General features: G+C 47.6%; 1 protein-coding gene across 1 annotated transcript in view; it reads right to left on the bottom strand.

The window, feature by feature from the left end:
• Positions 1-16,203, bottom strand: part of DSCAM (DS cell adhesion molecule) — a 433,598-nt gene that overhangs the window by 68,689 nt on the left and 348,706 nt on the right. The window contains exons 19-20 of the mRNA XM_037524927.1: positions 13,804-13,959; positions 1,972-2,105 (exon numbers count right to left, since the gene is read on the bottom strand). Coding sequence (XP_037380824.1) covers positions 1,972-2,105; positions 13,804-13,959 — 290 coding nt within the window. The remainder of the gene's footprint in view (positions 1-1,971; positions 2,106-13,803; positions 13,960-16,203) is intronic.

The following is a 16,203-nucleotide window of genomic DNA, read 5'->3' as shown; positions in this document are numbered from 1 at the left end:
GCAGCAGAGCCAGCCTGCAGAGGCTGCAAAGCTCAGGGGAGGTGAGAGGCTCGCCCTCCTGCTTGGTCTGACATGGGCACGCTGGTTCGGGAAGGGACTTGCTGGGAAGCTCCAGGGTCAGGGCCCATTGTTCTGTGGGGACATAGGGGTGTGGCCCTCCAGGCGGCTCCACAACGGCGCTCCCTGGAGAGCAAGGCCTGCAGGCTGGGAGGATGGAGACACAGTGGCCCCCAGTGTCTACACATGGGGGGGGGGTCTCCTCTCCTCTCTAATCCAATAAGCCAGATTGGGGCTTTTAATTCAGGGCTGAAGACCAGACGGGGGCAGGGCAGGACAGGTGCCCCTGCGCGCTACCCTAGCCGCGGGAGAGCCGTGGTAACCAACCTGGGTCCCGCAGCAAACAGGCGCGTGGCGAGGTGGGCAGCAGAGGCAGGCGCCGCCCAGCACCTGCCAAGGGTGGGCGGGGACAGTGAGAAGACCGCAGTCCCGCAGGGTGTTAGGAGGGCAGGACCCCGCGGAGCCTCCATCCCTCCACGGCTGCATCTGCTGAGCAGCTCTGGGCCTTGACCTTGGGATCCAGCAGGTGGGAACCAACTGCATATTTAGAGCCACGCGAGGAACCCACGGACAAGTTCTGGGAGCCGGCTCTGACCACTGCTCAGAACCTTGGCTTCAGCTCCAGAGGGGCTGCGTGGACACCCAAGAGGCCGGAGTGGCCCGGCATGGGCATCTCTCTGCAGAGTCTGACCTCTATGAGAGCCCACTCCCTGCCCCCTCCCCGCCCCCTCTCCCAGAGATCGCGCTCCCTGCAGGCTCCTCCAACCCGGCCTGGGGAACGTGCATCTCTTTAATTTGAGATTCATAAAGTAGCTCTGGGGTACATTCAGCCTTAACCGGAAAGGGAATTCGATCTGAGCCAGAGCCCTCTGGAGGGACAGGCCGGCTTCGCCCCACCCCGGGCCCCAATGTGTCCACCTCAGAGAGAGCCTGAGGGCGGCGGCACCGGGATGCGCGAGGAGAGTCGGCCCTTCACGGCACGGGTCTCCCTCCAGGAGGGAGCACGGCCTGGGGTGCAGGGTCCCGGGTGCGCAGCCCCGCTTAAAGCCACAGATCCAGAGACTTGAGAACGGGCTACGCGGCACCTCTTGTGTGATGTGGATTCTGCCACAACAAAACCAGCGCTAATTTGCGAGTTGGCGCCACAGATGCCCATGGGCGCTGGGGCTCGCCTGTCCCCGGACAGACCCGCGGGGCGCCGCCCAGACAGACCACAGCGCTGCTGTGTGGACACCCGCACCCCTCGATCACCCTGGTTTGCTTCTCTCTAAACTCCTCATTTGGAGATGCCTTTGTCTAAGAAACAGCGTGGCTCTGCGCGCACGACCTGGCAGTGCCGTGAACAATACCCCCCTCTGAAGACTAAGAACTCTGACTTCCAGCTCCTCCCCGCGGGGGAGCTGCTGGGGCCAGTGGGGGTCCAGCGCCTCCTGAAGGCCCCTCATTGCCAGTGGCTTGCCCCGTGGAGGACGCAGCGAGGACGGGAGCCGGGTGCCATGGAGGCCGGGGTGGGGAGAGCCAGGAAGGGAGGGAGGAGGTGGGGGGAGAGCCAGGGAGGGTGGGGGGCAGTTTAATGAGTGTCCAACAGCAAAATCAATAGGTTTGTCCACCAGCCGTCAATTAGGGCACAATTAAGGCCTGTGGGCCTTGATCTGGGTAAGCAGCTGGCAGTTTTGTGGGCACTCACCAAATAAACAATAATTCTAGACAACTGTGTCCCTTATAATGATTCAGAAGTGTATTTTCAAATGAGGTATAAGTGAGGACAGGGCTTTGTGTGTGGAGACAACAGGGGAAAATCAAACCACTGGAGAGACACAAGTAGGTGGCGAGCAAAGGAACAAACTGCCCAGATGAGCCCCCGCGGCTCCTTCTGGGAGATGCCAAAAGGCACGTGGTTATTTACCAACTTACTGTGGGGTAGGGGTGGGAGCAGAAGACCGTGTACTTCCGGATGATGCCGTTCAGCTTGAGCGGGGGAAGCCAGGACACGAAGACCATGGAGGCGGAGGCCGCCGCTGCCTTCACGCCCGCCGGAGGGCCTGGGACTGGAGGTGACAGTCAGTCAGGACCGCGCGGCTCTGCCTGTGCCGTGCCCTCCTCTGTGGCCCCCTCCCTGCTCGGCTCTCCGGCCCCGCCTGGCAGACTCCTCGCCCCCTCTCAAACCCTGACACTGAAGCCCAAGCCCAGGACCGCAGAGTGGGCCTTAGTTGGACGTGGGTTTCTGCAGAGGTGGTCAAGTTAAAATGTGGCCAGTAGGTTGGGCCCAGCCCAACCCAGCAGGACTGGTGTCCTGACTACAGAAGAGGGAAGTTGGGGTAGAAAGACAGGCATGGAAGGAAGACGCCCCTCTACCAGCTGAGGGAGGCCAGGGGCAGCCCTGGGGAGCCTGGAGCAGCCTCCCTCCCAGCCTCTCGGGGAACCTCGCCTGCCCGCACTGCTCTGCAGGCCCCCAGAACCCGAGACAATGCATTTCTGTCAAGGAAGCCCCAGTTCCGGTCCCCATCGCCACAGTGGCCTAGGAACTGAAAGGTCCTCTCTCCAGCCAAGCTCCTCCCGGTGCCTCTGCCCGCGAATGAGAAGCTTCCACTGGAAACTGCAGATGGCCCAAGATGGCCCATTTCATGCAACAAAAGGTGGCTGAGAACGCCAATCTCTTTCCCCAAAACTCAACAAAATAAGCTTGGTCATTTGCTTAGTAAAATGATTACAGATTAAATATATATTGACGTGAATTAAGGTAAAATACCACGATTAAGGTGTATCTCTTGATCACCATAAAATTTAGCAATTCTTGGCTTTAACTGATTATTTCCACTAACATCAAGGAATTTTGCCACACTTCACCTGGACCCCTCGGCTCCAAATACACTGATTTGTGATCCCTCTTGTATGATCTTTCCTTGCAGGGTGATGAGAAGTTTGTATACAGAGTTACACTGATACAGATGCTTGGAGGAAGAAGACCCTCTGAGAAGCTTTCTGGATTTCTGAGCCAGAATTTTAAGAGTTAGAATTTAAAAGGTTAGTTCTGGTGGGGATGACACCAAGGGTTCAAGTGTGAGCCCTGCGCCCCCTGCTGGCTTTTGTCCAGCTCGGCCACCAAGTGCTGTGTCCGGGCAAGTTCATTAACTGATAGGCCTTAGTTCCACCCTTCATGAAGTCGGGGCGATCTCTGCACCTCTTTGTAGTTTTGCTGCTAGGGTTACAAGAGAGACCTCTGTAAGAATCCAGAGGGAGCTCTGCACACAGCAAGGGCTGGCTAAATTCTAGCTGCCATTCATAACCATCATTCCTTACGTCACACGTCTCTAAAGGACACTTGTGACTGTGCGAGCTACAAATGCCACGTGTTGGAGTTACAGAAGACAGAGGTGGCACAGGACAGAGTGTCTGCGACATGTTTCCAGCCTTCAGACTCCATCTTGGTCATCTGCTCTGTTCTTAAGAAATTTTAGGCAAGCTTAGGCCATTGGTGGCGATTCTTGGCCATTGTTGAGTGAATTTTCGATTCTAGATAGAACTGGTTGAACTGACAAGCACCCTGCAGGAGCTGTCTGCACGACCTTGGCCTGGCCTGAGCTCAGGGCTCATGCAGCGTCCCCAGCTCCACCCCCACTGTGGGGCCTTAATAGGGTGAGACCCTCCGGAGAGGGTGAGAGGTCAGAGGTCGAAGTGCTAGAGACCTGAGGCAGCAGAGATGCTGCATGGGCCGTGACGATATGGACCGCTGTGTGCGGAGGGGCCACCAGGAGACAGGACGAGGGCCTAGTCCTGCCGCCACCCAGAGCGCTTGGGAGAGCACCCACCTCGGAGGAGCACACAGCCCTGGCCTCGCGTGCCAGCCTGTGAGGCCCGAGGTGACCCCAGGAACCTGAATGTGGCAGGCCTGGAAATGGCGAGCTGATGAGCTTATTGTTCGGAGGTGCTGAGTGTGCGGTGATTTGTTGTGCGGCACAGAAGATGGATGTCCACAGAGCAAAACGTGGAAGTCAGTGATGGGAAACAGTTATTGCCTGGGTCTGAGTGTGACAACAGTCTGGCTGAATGACCACTGGACACTCAGCTCCATCTTTGTCATCGTCATCTTTCTGGTCTTGGTGATCAGACAAAGCCAGGGGTGTGTGTGTGTTACTGTTGTGTGTGTGACGTGTGTGTGCATGTGTGATGCATGCAGCAGGTGTGGTTTGTATGCAGTATGTTACTGTTGTGTGTGATATGTGCAATGTGTAATGCATGTGGCTTGCATGCAATGTGTTACTGTTGTGTGTGTCACGTATGTGTGCTGGACACAGTGTGTGGTTTATAGACAGTGCATGTTACAGTTGTGTGTGCACATGTGCGCAACATATGCAGTGTGTCACTGCTGTGTGTGACGTGTGTGTGTATGCTGTATACTCTGTGTGGTTTGTATGCAGCATGTTACTCTTGTCGGCATGTGTGTGCTGTGTGCAATACGTGTGGTTTATATGCAGTGTGTTACTGTTGTGTGTGTGACTGTGTGCTGTGTGCAGCATGTGTTGTGTGTGCAGCATGTGCTGTGTGTGCAGTATGTGTGTCTCTGTGCACCACCACAGCAGCCAGCTCTACCTGAACCCTGAACCCCGCAGAGGCCTCCCTGAGCAATGAGCACCTGATGCGATGTGGGGGGACAGAGTCACAGTTGTTGTCACGGCCGTGCAAGGGGCACATGTGCCCCTTCTCTCCCCGCTCTCCCCCCCACTGTTTCTGGACGCTGTTCTCATTAGAGCGGTGGCTTCCACCATCTGCAGAGGAGACCACCCTCCAACCGAAACATCGCGTGCATAAACATGCGACATACGTGGAGCCGAGCAGCAGGCATGGAGCCTCCACGGACCCTCACTGGCCCCTGAGCTCCTCTGAGGCCCAGGAGCCTGTGGATATCACAGGAGCCTGCGTGAGGGTCACCACAGTGGAGGGACCTTTGCAGTCTACAGTCATCCCAATGTGTGATGCCAGTGGGGGGCCTGCCGTCCACAGCGCCGGCCCGGGACTGCAGCGCTGATGTCACTGACTCCCAGGGCACATAGTGCGTTTGGTGTGTACTGAGGGACAGCCCTGCTGGTGATCACCAGACAGACACACATACAGAATCCATTGTGTTTAAGGTGCACTGAGGTGCAGCTACACAACCACCTGGGAACACACCGTCCATGCCTTCATGCAAATGTGTGGCTCAGGACAGGGGTGTGTGTGTGTGTGTGTGTGTCTGGAGACATCCTGATATCAGGTTATTATTCTTCACTCACTCTTAGCTCTACTTTCAGATATTCTACCAAAGAGACTGTTAGCCACGGGGGAGTGGGGGGGTGAAGCAGAGGCGTAAAGATGAGATGCCCCGCCTCCTGCCGGCCTGCTCCCCACGTGCCTCCAGTATGTGCTTTAGGGAGGTGCTAAGTAAATATTTGAACTTAAACAAAGTCATTTCTTTTTATACATAGGCAATGTTTACATTTGCAGAAAAGAACAGGATTGAACTACCTTATGCCGGCAGCATTGAAATAATGAGGAGGAAGATAGTAGATTGTGCTTTGTTTCTATTCTCCTTCCCCATGGTTTTGCTCAGATGGTAATTATAAACTCTGCAAATCAAATGGCATTAGGATTTCACCAGCATTTTAGAATTCAGAGTTTGTTGTCCTGTGTTCAAAATCAGGAAGTGAAAAACACAAATAATCACTTGTGTTTTTGCAGCAGTAATAAAGTTGCAAATTGTCATTGGTTGAACAGACTTGGCAAGAAATTCTGAAATTCGAGAACTTATCACAGATCCAAGAATATGCCTATGAACTGAAGACTGTATGGGCTTCTACCTGAGATCATGCATACTGGCCAAGAAGCCTTATGGAGGCTGAGCGACTAAGGTTCCAGAAGACTTGCTCTCAAACAAACATCTTAATTTAAGGTTAATCCATTAATTAAGGTTAAGCCTTTGATCTGATTTATTGTCAAGTATATTTATTTATTTAATCTATTTTATATAAATAAATATATTTATCTATTTTAATCTAATTATTATTTTATTCTACTTTTATATGGGTCCTAGTAAGTGATATGTTTTTCCTTTTTAAGATCATCAGTGGCCTGGGCCTCCCCTGGTGGCGCAGTGGTTGAGCACTGGGTTGCGAGGCTGCCTACAGCCACCGGCGAGGGTCCCACAAAAAAAAAAAAAAAAAGATCATAAGTGGCCTAATAACACAATTTAAAATTCTAGGATCCTGGCAGCAAGGGGTTAGGACTCTAGTTTAAGAAAGATGTTGGACGTAGAGGATCAAATGCTCCAGCAAAATTTAGGAGATAAAAATAAAAACTCAAAAACAAGTAAGAGATAATGTGTCATGATCTTATAAATGGAAAAAGAAATGCTTCAAGCTTTTCCTGTTAATTATTTGGGGAGGAGGCTAGGTTTCCCCCCACTAGAATTTTGCCATTTGTTCTTAAGAAAAAAATAAATAAAAAAGGTATTTCTAAAATATAGTATTCAAAGTTCATCCACAATTGTTAAAAGTGATAGAAAATGGTTAAATATGACTATATGAGACTATATGACCATAATATGACTAAAAGGTTTTTATTAAAATAGTGTAAACCCACTGCAGCAGATGGGTGGGGGCTGCCCCTGGTCTCAACAAGCAGCTGCCTACTAGACTTTTTCTCTAGTGTTGAGATCACTGGCAGGTCTCTACTGCCTCCCTCTGTGGGGGACTGGACTCTTCTATTGTCCACCTTAAAAAACTATTTTGGTTCATTCTAGGAAAAAAGTTCTATTTCCCTGTGTTTTTCTGATTTTAAAGTCTAAATTGTCAAAGGTGAAAACTGCTGAGCTACTTTGACTTGCTAACAAGCTATACAAAATGCTTATTGGTTAAATAAAAGCTTTTAAATTTACTTATTGGACCTGTAAAAGGTTAAGTTTCTTGTTAAAACTAATTAACCTGGTAAAATATAAAGTCATAATACAGACATTTTTGAGCTAAATTCTAAACCTCAGATTTTGATAAAAGCCTAAAAACAGACAGACTGTAAAAATTTACTTCTTCTCCCATTCTCAAAATAACAGTGTTCTTTTATTTTTTAAAATATGCTTGTTCTCAGTGAGATAAAGCGTTGACAACCTAAAGCCAAACAATCATTTCTTAAAAATATAAACTCAAAACATATTTTTTTATCTAAAAAAGTTAGTAAAAACTGCCATGACTGTTGTGGTTTCGAGCCCAAGGTCTTTGGTAATAATTAAGATTAGACACTTATTCTCTGTACAGATTTTAGCTTTTAACTCATTAAAAACCTCAGTATCTTCACACAAAATAACTATCTCTTAAAATACATACACATGGCCAAAATTTTAAATGTATATCAAGAGATCTCTTTGCCTGTTTGGTCTGTTTTTGTGTTTTGTTTGGTTTTATTTTTTGCCTCCGGAGAATTAATTATAAATGGTGCATATAAAAAAAATCCTAAATTTTGAGATCGTGATCTATAATTGTGGTAAACAAAAACTCATTCAAAATTTAATGACCTTTTATTTTTTACTTTAATGCCTTTTCTAATTGGTATGTCTTTAAAGTATTTTTCTTCCTTGATTAAAAAGGTGTGTATGCGTGTGTGCGTGTGTATATACATATACTTATATGTGTAAATTTTTTTTAGTCATATTAACTTTACCAAGTGAAACCAAGCCATACTATTTTTGAGCCAATTTTAATAAAATCGCAATGTTTAAAGTAGCATTTTGGGGTGGCGAACACACAAAGCACCTCCTTGTCTTCTGGACTACTGAAAGGAAACCACCACCATAGTTTGCTGAAAGTTTTAGTGGTGTCTGAAGAAAAGAGGAAGAGCAAGTGATGACTGATACTAAGTAAAAAAAGAAGGGAAGGGAGAATAGTTTTGTCTTAAAATTAAAATGTCTGGTTGTGCCAAAATGTGGAAAAATAGAAAAAAAGGCTAAAATTGAGGGTATGTAGTAAGTTGTAGAAGGTTTGAGGGGAAGTAAATTATTTGCCTTGGTTTATAAAACCTACAAATAATGGGTTTGAAGAGAAACAATAATATGTGTTAAAAATTTGACTATATTGCATTATTTGATCGATTTATTCATATGATGGAAAGAAGACTAATTAATACTGAACCTGCTTTTCATGCGGCCACACAGTCCATTTCAGTAAAAATTGCCTTCAGAAATCAGGAATTGGGGCCTCCCCGGTGGCGCAGCGGTTGAGCGCTGGGTTGTGAAGCTGCCCGCAGCCTCTGCAGCGCCGGTTCGATCCCCGGCTGCTCCCCGGCCACGGAAGGAGGGTCCCACATGGCACGCAGACCTCTCCTGCCGCCCGCTCCTCCCCTCAGCAGTGTCCTTCGGTCCTTCTGCCTGCTCTGCTCCCCGCTCTGGCTCTGGTGAATTCTCTCACCCTCCCGTGCTTCCGGCTGTACCCAGTGCTTGTATAAATAAATAAAAATAAATCTTTAAAAAAAAATCAGGAATTGCTTCAAGAGAAACTAATTCTCCTAACGTTGCAGCTCCTCCTAAAACCTCATGTTCCCAGCTTTAAAAAATTAAGTTATGTACATGTCTCTGTAGACACCTTTTCTCATTTAATCATGGCTACAGCTCAGATAGGAAAAGCCTTTAAAGATGTGTCTCAACATTTAATGTTTTGTTTTGCTTATGTAGAAAAGCCAAGGCTATTAAGACAGATAATGCACCTGCTTACACCTCCTCTGCCTTCAAAAATCTTTTTAATTCATTTAACTTGTGGGAGAGGCTATGCTTGTGTTTTCCCACAGGACGCTGAATTCAACACCATGTCTCCCAGGCTCCCACCTCTCCCACAATCACGTAGGCCTTTACCTCCTCTAACTATTCCTCCTGAGCATAGTCCCACCCATTCTCCAGAAGCCGCTGACACCTTGGTTCCTCCTTTTCAGCGACTGCGGTTTGAGGAGTCACCAACCAGTCCTGCTGCATCTTCAACTACTGCCATGCTGCGCGGCAACCCGCCAACTTGGGGACAATGAAAACAGCTCTCCAATCGGATACAGCGAATCGTGGCGGACAAGGTATTGCGGTGACCCCTGAAAACATGTTTATGGCTATGCTTGCGATCATCTCAAGTTCAGAATGTTTATTAACTAATTGTATTGATCCAACCATTGGACCAAATGTCTTTGTAATAGTTCATAGCCCCCTTAGGTTATACTGCCTGTAGATCTAGAGGAACAATGGTGTGATGATTCTGGTATTTACGCTCTTCAACTTGTAAGAGCAGGCTTTACATTGTCCTAAAAAATGTGTTGCTGCATTACTACTCTCAATGTCACTCTGATTATAAATGGATTTGTGTTACTCCACATGTTTATAACTCATCTTCTGTTTCTTAGAATAATATCAAAAATCATTTGCTGGGTGTTTAGAATAACATGAATGTTTCCCTGGACCTTACTTCTCTGCAGAAAGATATTAAGGCAATTAGTTGAGCTTGTGTCTCCTCTTCCATTCCTGCCGAAATTGCTGATTCCTTCCTGGCTTCTTTGCAGCACGACACCACTAAGGCCGCCTGGTTCCCATAATTTATTACTGTTGGTATTGGATTGCTTGTCACCATGCTTATGCTACTTCTCTTCCCATTGTTTATCAAATTACTTTTCCATGCTGTTAGACAACTACGAATTGAGTTAAGAATTATGCAAATGATGGCCAAAAACAAAAAAAGGGGGAAATGCTGCAGGGGGCCTTGCTGCCCCAGCCAGGTAAGATGGCAAGCAGCTAAGAAAAGGGCCTCACACTGTAGGGCCAAAGATTCCTTGTGCCTCCCACCATGGAGCTGAAGATAAAACATCCATTTGTTTTTTGTTCTTGGTCAGAATAAGAAAGAACTTCTCAGCAAATACATTGGGCAATAAATTATACGTATAAGAATATTGTAAGTACATGGCACGGAGAATAAACTACTTAAAAATTAAACACTGAATAATTTGGCCCACTTGACAATGGGAAATCATTATTGTGCAAGGGCATGCCTGATAAGCAACCTAGAGCTGGCCGCAATTTTCCTTATATGGAAGTTCTGTAAAGAAGCCTTGTAATGATTCATACAGTTGATTACGCTAGGAGTTTCTAGGTAGAAAAAAGTTCTAATAACTGATTACCGGGAAGCAACTGGTCTCTAGCTGCAGGCCATATAGATAGAGGAGTCTCCTGATATGGTAGCCTTGGCGATAGGGATATACCAAGGACTATTAGCTGTCTTAGGTAGTTGTTTAGGCTGAAATAATGAGTCTAAGTTTTAATTATCTATTAACTTTTAAGGTTGTTTCTTTTCTCAAAACACGTAGGCACCAAAATGTCTGTGGGAAAGGAATGTACTGATTGCTTCTGTTTTGCTTCTATGCATAGGATGATATAAATCCACTGCTTGCCTTAACGTATAAATAAAGACCCACTGAGACCCTCAGCAGGAGACACTTGCACCAGAAAAGAGTGTCTGTGTCTGCCTCACCCCCCTTCCCCTCAGTCCTCGAGTTTGGCCGACTCTGTCTCACCCTTTCAGGGACACCTGACCCGACATTTTGCCGGAGCTGGTCTTGGGCAAAACGCCCTGTTTGTTGTTAATGTAGTCATATTTCTTTACGTGCAAGAACACAAATAAAAACTGAAAGTTGATTTTGTGCCTGGAACAGTGTCTTATGAGAAAGAGCTTAGAAAACGGTATCAATTATTTGAGTGGCCGTCTGTCCATTTTTACATAACGTAATCCAAACTTCAGAATTGGAAGACTTTATACTAGACCTATAAATAAATAGGATGCGTATCCCTAATTTGGTGAAACATTTATCTTATGAGAATTAGCCTTTGTTCCTTCTTCCAAGCAGGTACAAAATTGCATTGAACTCTAGAAACGATTCAAATGCCTATTTGCTTTAGATACTGAGTCTACAAAGTCAACTGGCACAATTTACCATTTCTAAAATAGTGTATTTTTCATGTGAGTCTGGGAGCTAAGTTCATTATTCCACAAGTTTTTCTCTCCTTCCTACTCTCTGCTATGCTTCATTTTTTAAAATTAATTAATTAATTATTTTATTTATACATGCACTGGGTACAGTCAGAAGCGCAGGAGGGTAAGAGGATTCACCAGAGCCAGAGCGGGGAGCAGAGCAGGCAGAAGGACCAAAGTACACTGCTGAGGGGAGCAGCGGGCGGCAGGAGAGGTCTGCGCGCCATGTGGGACCCTCCTCTGGTGGCCGGGGAGCAGCCGGGAATCGAACCGGCGCTGCAGAGGCTGCGGGCAGCTTTGCACCCAGCGCTCAACCGCTGTGCCACCAGGGAGGCCCTGCTATGCTTCATTTTTAAAACGCAGCTGATGTATCCCAAGTAAATACTGACACTGGGTTCTGAATCACTTTTTGTCTCATACATCAGCACAAACGGAATTCTTCCCCTCTTCCCTGGGCCAACTGGTATACCCAATGCAGGGATTTTTCACAACCAATCACATCTCCATTCACTATCAGTACCAGATATGAAGGCAGAGAACAGCTGATTGACCAATTGGATTTTGGACCTCAGGGTCAAGTTTTGGGAAAGAAGGCTCTGGTTTCTAAAACTGGAGGATTAATTAGAAATTGATCCAAAATTGCCAGCCGATAAGGAGGGGTGGAGAGCCTAATCTTCTGATTGGATTTCTGTACATTCTTCTGAAAAAAAATGCAGGTGTCAAAATCTATGCTGCTGATCAATCTGCTCTTTAAATAATAATTCCAGTGACATATGTGTTATTGCTTAGCAAGGCAAAAGAACATTCTACCTCCGCTCTGAAGGAGTGAAGATCAAATAATCAAATACCGAGTGTCAGGACATCCCACTTTGTGACAAGCTGGGTGTTTGCACACATCACTCCACTTTTTATATCTTAATTCTGTACTTTGATCATTAAGACAATTTTGCACACAAGGACAGTTAGTTCAGCATAAGATGAGGTGCTCAAAGTCCCACAGCAGCTGGTGACAGAGCCAAATCTAGACAAGGCTCTTTATTTAACACATTTAAAAAATTAAATTATGGCTGCCTTCACTCAGGATGTAGATTGGTAGATATTTCTATAAACATGTAACTCCCACAGGCATGCCATTTTGACTTCAGATTTGCCTAAATAATCCGATTTCTTTGAGTAGAATTGACCAACACCTACACATTCCTGTGAAGAATTACCTGTGTATTCTAGAAAAAACTAAAGGCAATGAGGATTATGTGTGTGCAGGTGTTGTAAAGCAAGAAGGGCTGGAGGGACAGTGGAAATGACATGTGAGGGTGGGTAGCTGGGCTGCTGGAGGAAGCAGGGTCAGGTTTGAGAGCAGGGGATGAGTTGGGATGCTGTGGTGCTGTGGATGTCAGGGACAGAAAGGATGAAGAGTCTATCCAGGCTGTGGAACATGAGTTCCCAGCTTTGCTTCCATGGGTGGACATGGGCGGACGTTAAACCCAGTATTGGGGAGGTTGTGAGCAACAGGGATACCTCCAGCCTGCCCAGCTTCCAGGGTCAGAGTCCAGCAAGAAAACAAAATATTTTGCAAATCAAATCAGCACAGGATTTAGGGATAGTGGTGTTTCACCTGAGTCCTACTTCTGTGTACAAACTTCTAAGAACCCCATGAGGAAAGATCACACAAAAGGGAGCATAAATCAGTGTATGAGGACCCAGAGGGGGGTTAGGTGATAAGTGGAGTAAAAATCCCTTGATCCAATGAGATCAAGACAAATTAATAGAAATAATCAACTAAAACAAAGAATTGCTAAATATTACAGTGACCAAGAGATACAACCTAATTATTATATTTTATCTTAAATCGTATCATTCCAGGCTCATTTCTTTAAGTTTTGGTATAGAGATGAGAGCTCTATTTCACCATTCATCACATGAACTGTACAGTCCTGTGCTCTGACTTGTTTCCCCAGGGGAATCAGCTGGACATCAGTTGCTCCTTCCTTTATGAAGGTGGAAACTGATTTTCCTTCCATTAGCTCTGAAATGTATCAAAATGTAAACTGCTCTTCAGACAGACTCCAGTATGGCCCCTGTAATTTTCCCTTAAACTAATTTGAAAAACTGTTTGTAGGTTTGGAAAATAGTCACATAACCAAGGGCAAATTGTGTGGAATAGTGAAACTGAATAGTCTGAAACAAAATGAGCTAAGATTAAAAATTTTCACTCAATCACCATGAATCCTTGAAAAAATGTAAAACATCCACATGCAGCTCTCAGAGGAAGGACTGGTTCTCAGGTGATGCCTAAAATAATAGAATTTGGGACATTACATAATTTTCAGGGCTGAATATAATAACCCATCTACTTAGTGGCCAAGGAGTCAGTAGAATTGGAAAACAGGATGCAAAATAGGTATCGCAATCTCTGGGATGAAAGGCATTTTTGTTTAAAATAATACCTGGCCAAAAAGGAAAAAGGAGAAAAATGATAGGGGGAGAGAGACACAATGGACCCGTCCAGGGAAGGTGTCACGGGACGTCAGCGGTCTGAATGGCGCTGGAATATTTTGGGCGGGCAGCGAAGGGTTGGTGTGGAGCCAAGTCAGGAATAGCCTGATGAGCTCGCGCTGAGCTCGCTGGGCCAAGCGCCTCAGGAGTCACTCAGCAGGGAACGCGGCCACGTGGCGGGAGCCTGCACTCCAGACAGGAGCGAGCACCCGCCTGCCCCCGGCCCGCTCCTCACCATCCTCTTTGGTCCTGGTGAAGACCTGCTCACTTCGGACGCCGTCTCCAGCTCGGGTGAAGGCCAGCACCTGGATGCTGTAGTTGGTGTATTTTTCCAGCCCGTCCAGCTCCAGAGAAGGCTGCGTGGTGGTGACGTTTTTAATCTCGCCCAGCTCTGCGGGACAGAAATAAGCAAAGGCAATGGGGCGATGGCTGTGGACGGCCTTCCCGCTGCCCCTGCGGGCCAGCCCTGGGGCACCTGCGGCCGGCACCATGCCCTGTGCGACTCAAAGGGATGGGTGGGGTCTTGCCATGACCCCCACGCTAGGTGGGGATTTGGATCGTTCACACCAACAGGCCCCGGAACAGGGGCGCAAACTCGGTGTGAAAGCAGTGATGCACTTCAAGGTAAGTGTGCTAAACCCAGTGCCAGCAGGTGGCTTCCGCCTCCAGGAAGTCCCGCAGCAGTAGCTGAGCAAGCATGGCCCTCGCACCCAGCCCCAGGAAACTGAGGATCAACTTGTGTTCACTCCATCATGCCTTTCGTACAAGAACTGCAGCAAGTCGAGGCTTGGTGCTGTTTTTCTTACTTTCTTTTCCTTTTAAACGCACTCCACTTTAGCATGAGTATATTTTTAAGTTGCTAACTTCTCAAACAGCTGAGCAGAGCTGAGGTGGCTCCACAGATTCCTCCTTTTACCTGGAGTGAACCCTCTCGTCCCTGCTCGAGTGACAGTCGACATGTCGGAAACTTGGTGTTGGCTAAAAATGCTCCGATCTCTGAGCGGGATCAGCTCAGCATACCCAGGGGTGTAATGCTCTGCTCGCCCATCTCGGCATACTACACGATATAGCGCTGTGCTCTGGGGGTTTTGGGGCATGTGGTGAGCCCTGAGGGTGCAGCCAAAGCATGGGAGGCCTGGGGGCCCTGCATGCCAGGCTAGTGACTGTATATGGGATGTGGGCTGATACCTGCCCCGTGGTGGGTTTGACTTAGAAATCCAGTGGGTGGAGGGAGGAGGTGGGGGGCCTCTTGGGATGCTGGCCGCAGTGAAGGTCACCTTTGCAAACAACAAGAAGGCAGTAGGGCTGCCTGTCAATTTCTCTGTTATCCCAGCTAGTGACCAATGCTCCAAGCCTGCTTGTCCTGTCCAAGCGCACCCCCGTTCACCTGCCAACGCACTTAACCAATCCACCATCCTGTTATCCCCAAACACATTCATATAACGGGTGAGGAAACTCAGGTACAGAGAGGGTGGATACCTGGCCCAGGGCCACGTACAGTGGTGGAGAGCATGGCCACAGCCTGAGCCCGGCCCCGCCTCACATCTGCAGGAATGACCTCAGCCTCCTGGCCCCGCCTCTCCAAGGAACTACCACGTCGCCAGGTTTAACAGGCTTCTGGCCCCCCGGTTTTCTCTCCCTGCTCCTGCTTCCTTTTCCCTGTCCTGCAGGCTATTGCATGAAGGGTCAGAGTTCATGCCACCTATTTAGTGATTATGACAAATGTGGATTAGCTTTTATTTTGGTTTTAATTTTTGTTACCAAAAGCATTAGGGTAGAACTGGACAGAGCAAAATAATTGAGTTTAAAATAGTGCCCGGAGTGGCTGAGGCTTGGTGCACTTGCCAGGCAGCGCTAGCCAGGGCCGGACAGGTCACAGACACAGCCCAGGATGGAACGGGAGCCGAAGGCCTGATGCAAAGCTGAGTGGACCACAGACAAATTCTGGGGGCCTGGTGCTTGGTCAGGAGGCCAGTCCCCAAAAGATGCCTCTGGTCTAGTGTCTTCTGGGGAGGTGACAGCCTTTTAGGGGCCAAGATTTGGAGTCTCCACAGATGGTTTGTGATGAGAAAAGTGCTGGCTCATGTGAGGTTGTGCACTCATGTGAGGTTGTGTGCTCATGTGAGGTTATACGCCCATGTGAGGTTGTGTGTTCATAAAGCCAACAATTCGTTGGCCCCGGATGGGATAGAAATTCTCCTGTGTGAAGGAAGACCCACCACCAGGTCTCTTCCACTACATTAGTCGTCTTTATTTCAACTTTCATTCCCGAATGTATATAATATAGGTTAATTGGATTTGGATAAAAACCCAATTGTTAATGGAAAAAGTTTAAGTATAGAGCTCATCAAGATTTTCAGTTTTAGAAACTTCTACCTTGTGCCAGTGGTCACGCACACAGACACACGCTCCACATGCATACACACATTAGAAGCATATACAGCACACGCTACGCACATAACACATCACACACAGACCATGGACACACCCCAACACATACACCACACACACCACACCCATATGACCTTGCCACGTACACAGCCCCCACACAAAACATATCACATACATACCAACCACACACACACATACACCTCTCACACACACAACACCCCCCACACACCCCACACACCCTGGG

The sequence above is a fragment of the Talpa occidentalis genome, unplaced genomic scaffold (genome assembly GCF_014898055.3).
Source record: "Talpa occidentalis isolate TD23 unplaced genomic scaffold, MPIMG_talOcc4v2.1 talOcc4.4, whole genome shotgun sequence".
Lineage (NCBI taxonomy): Eukaryota > Metazoa > Chordata > Mammalia > Eulipotyphla > Talpidae > Talpa > Talpa occidentalis.
Note: the sequence above shows the minus strand (reverse complement) of the source record. Positions and strands in the feature narration are given on the sequence as shown.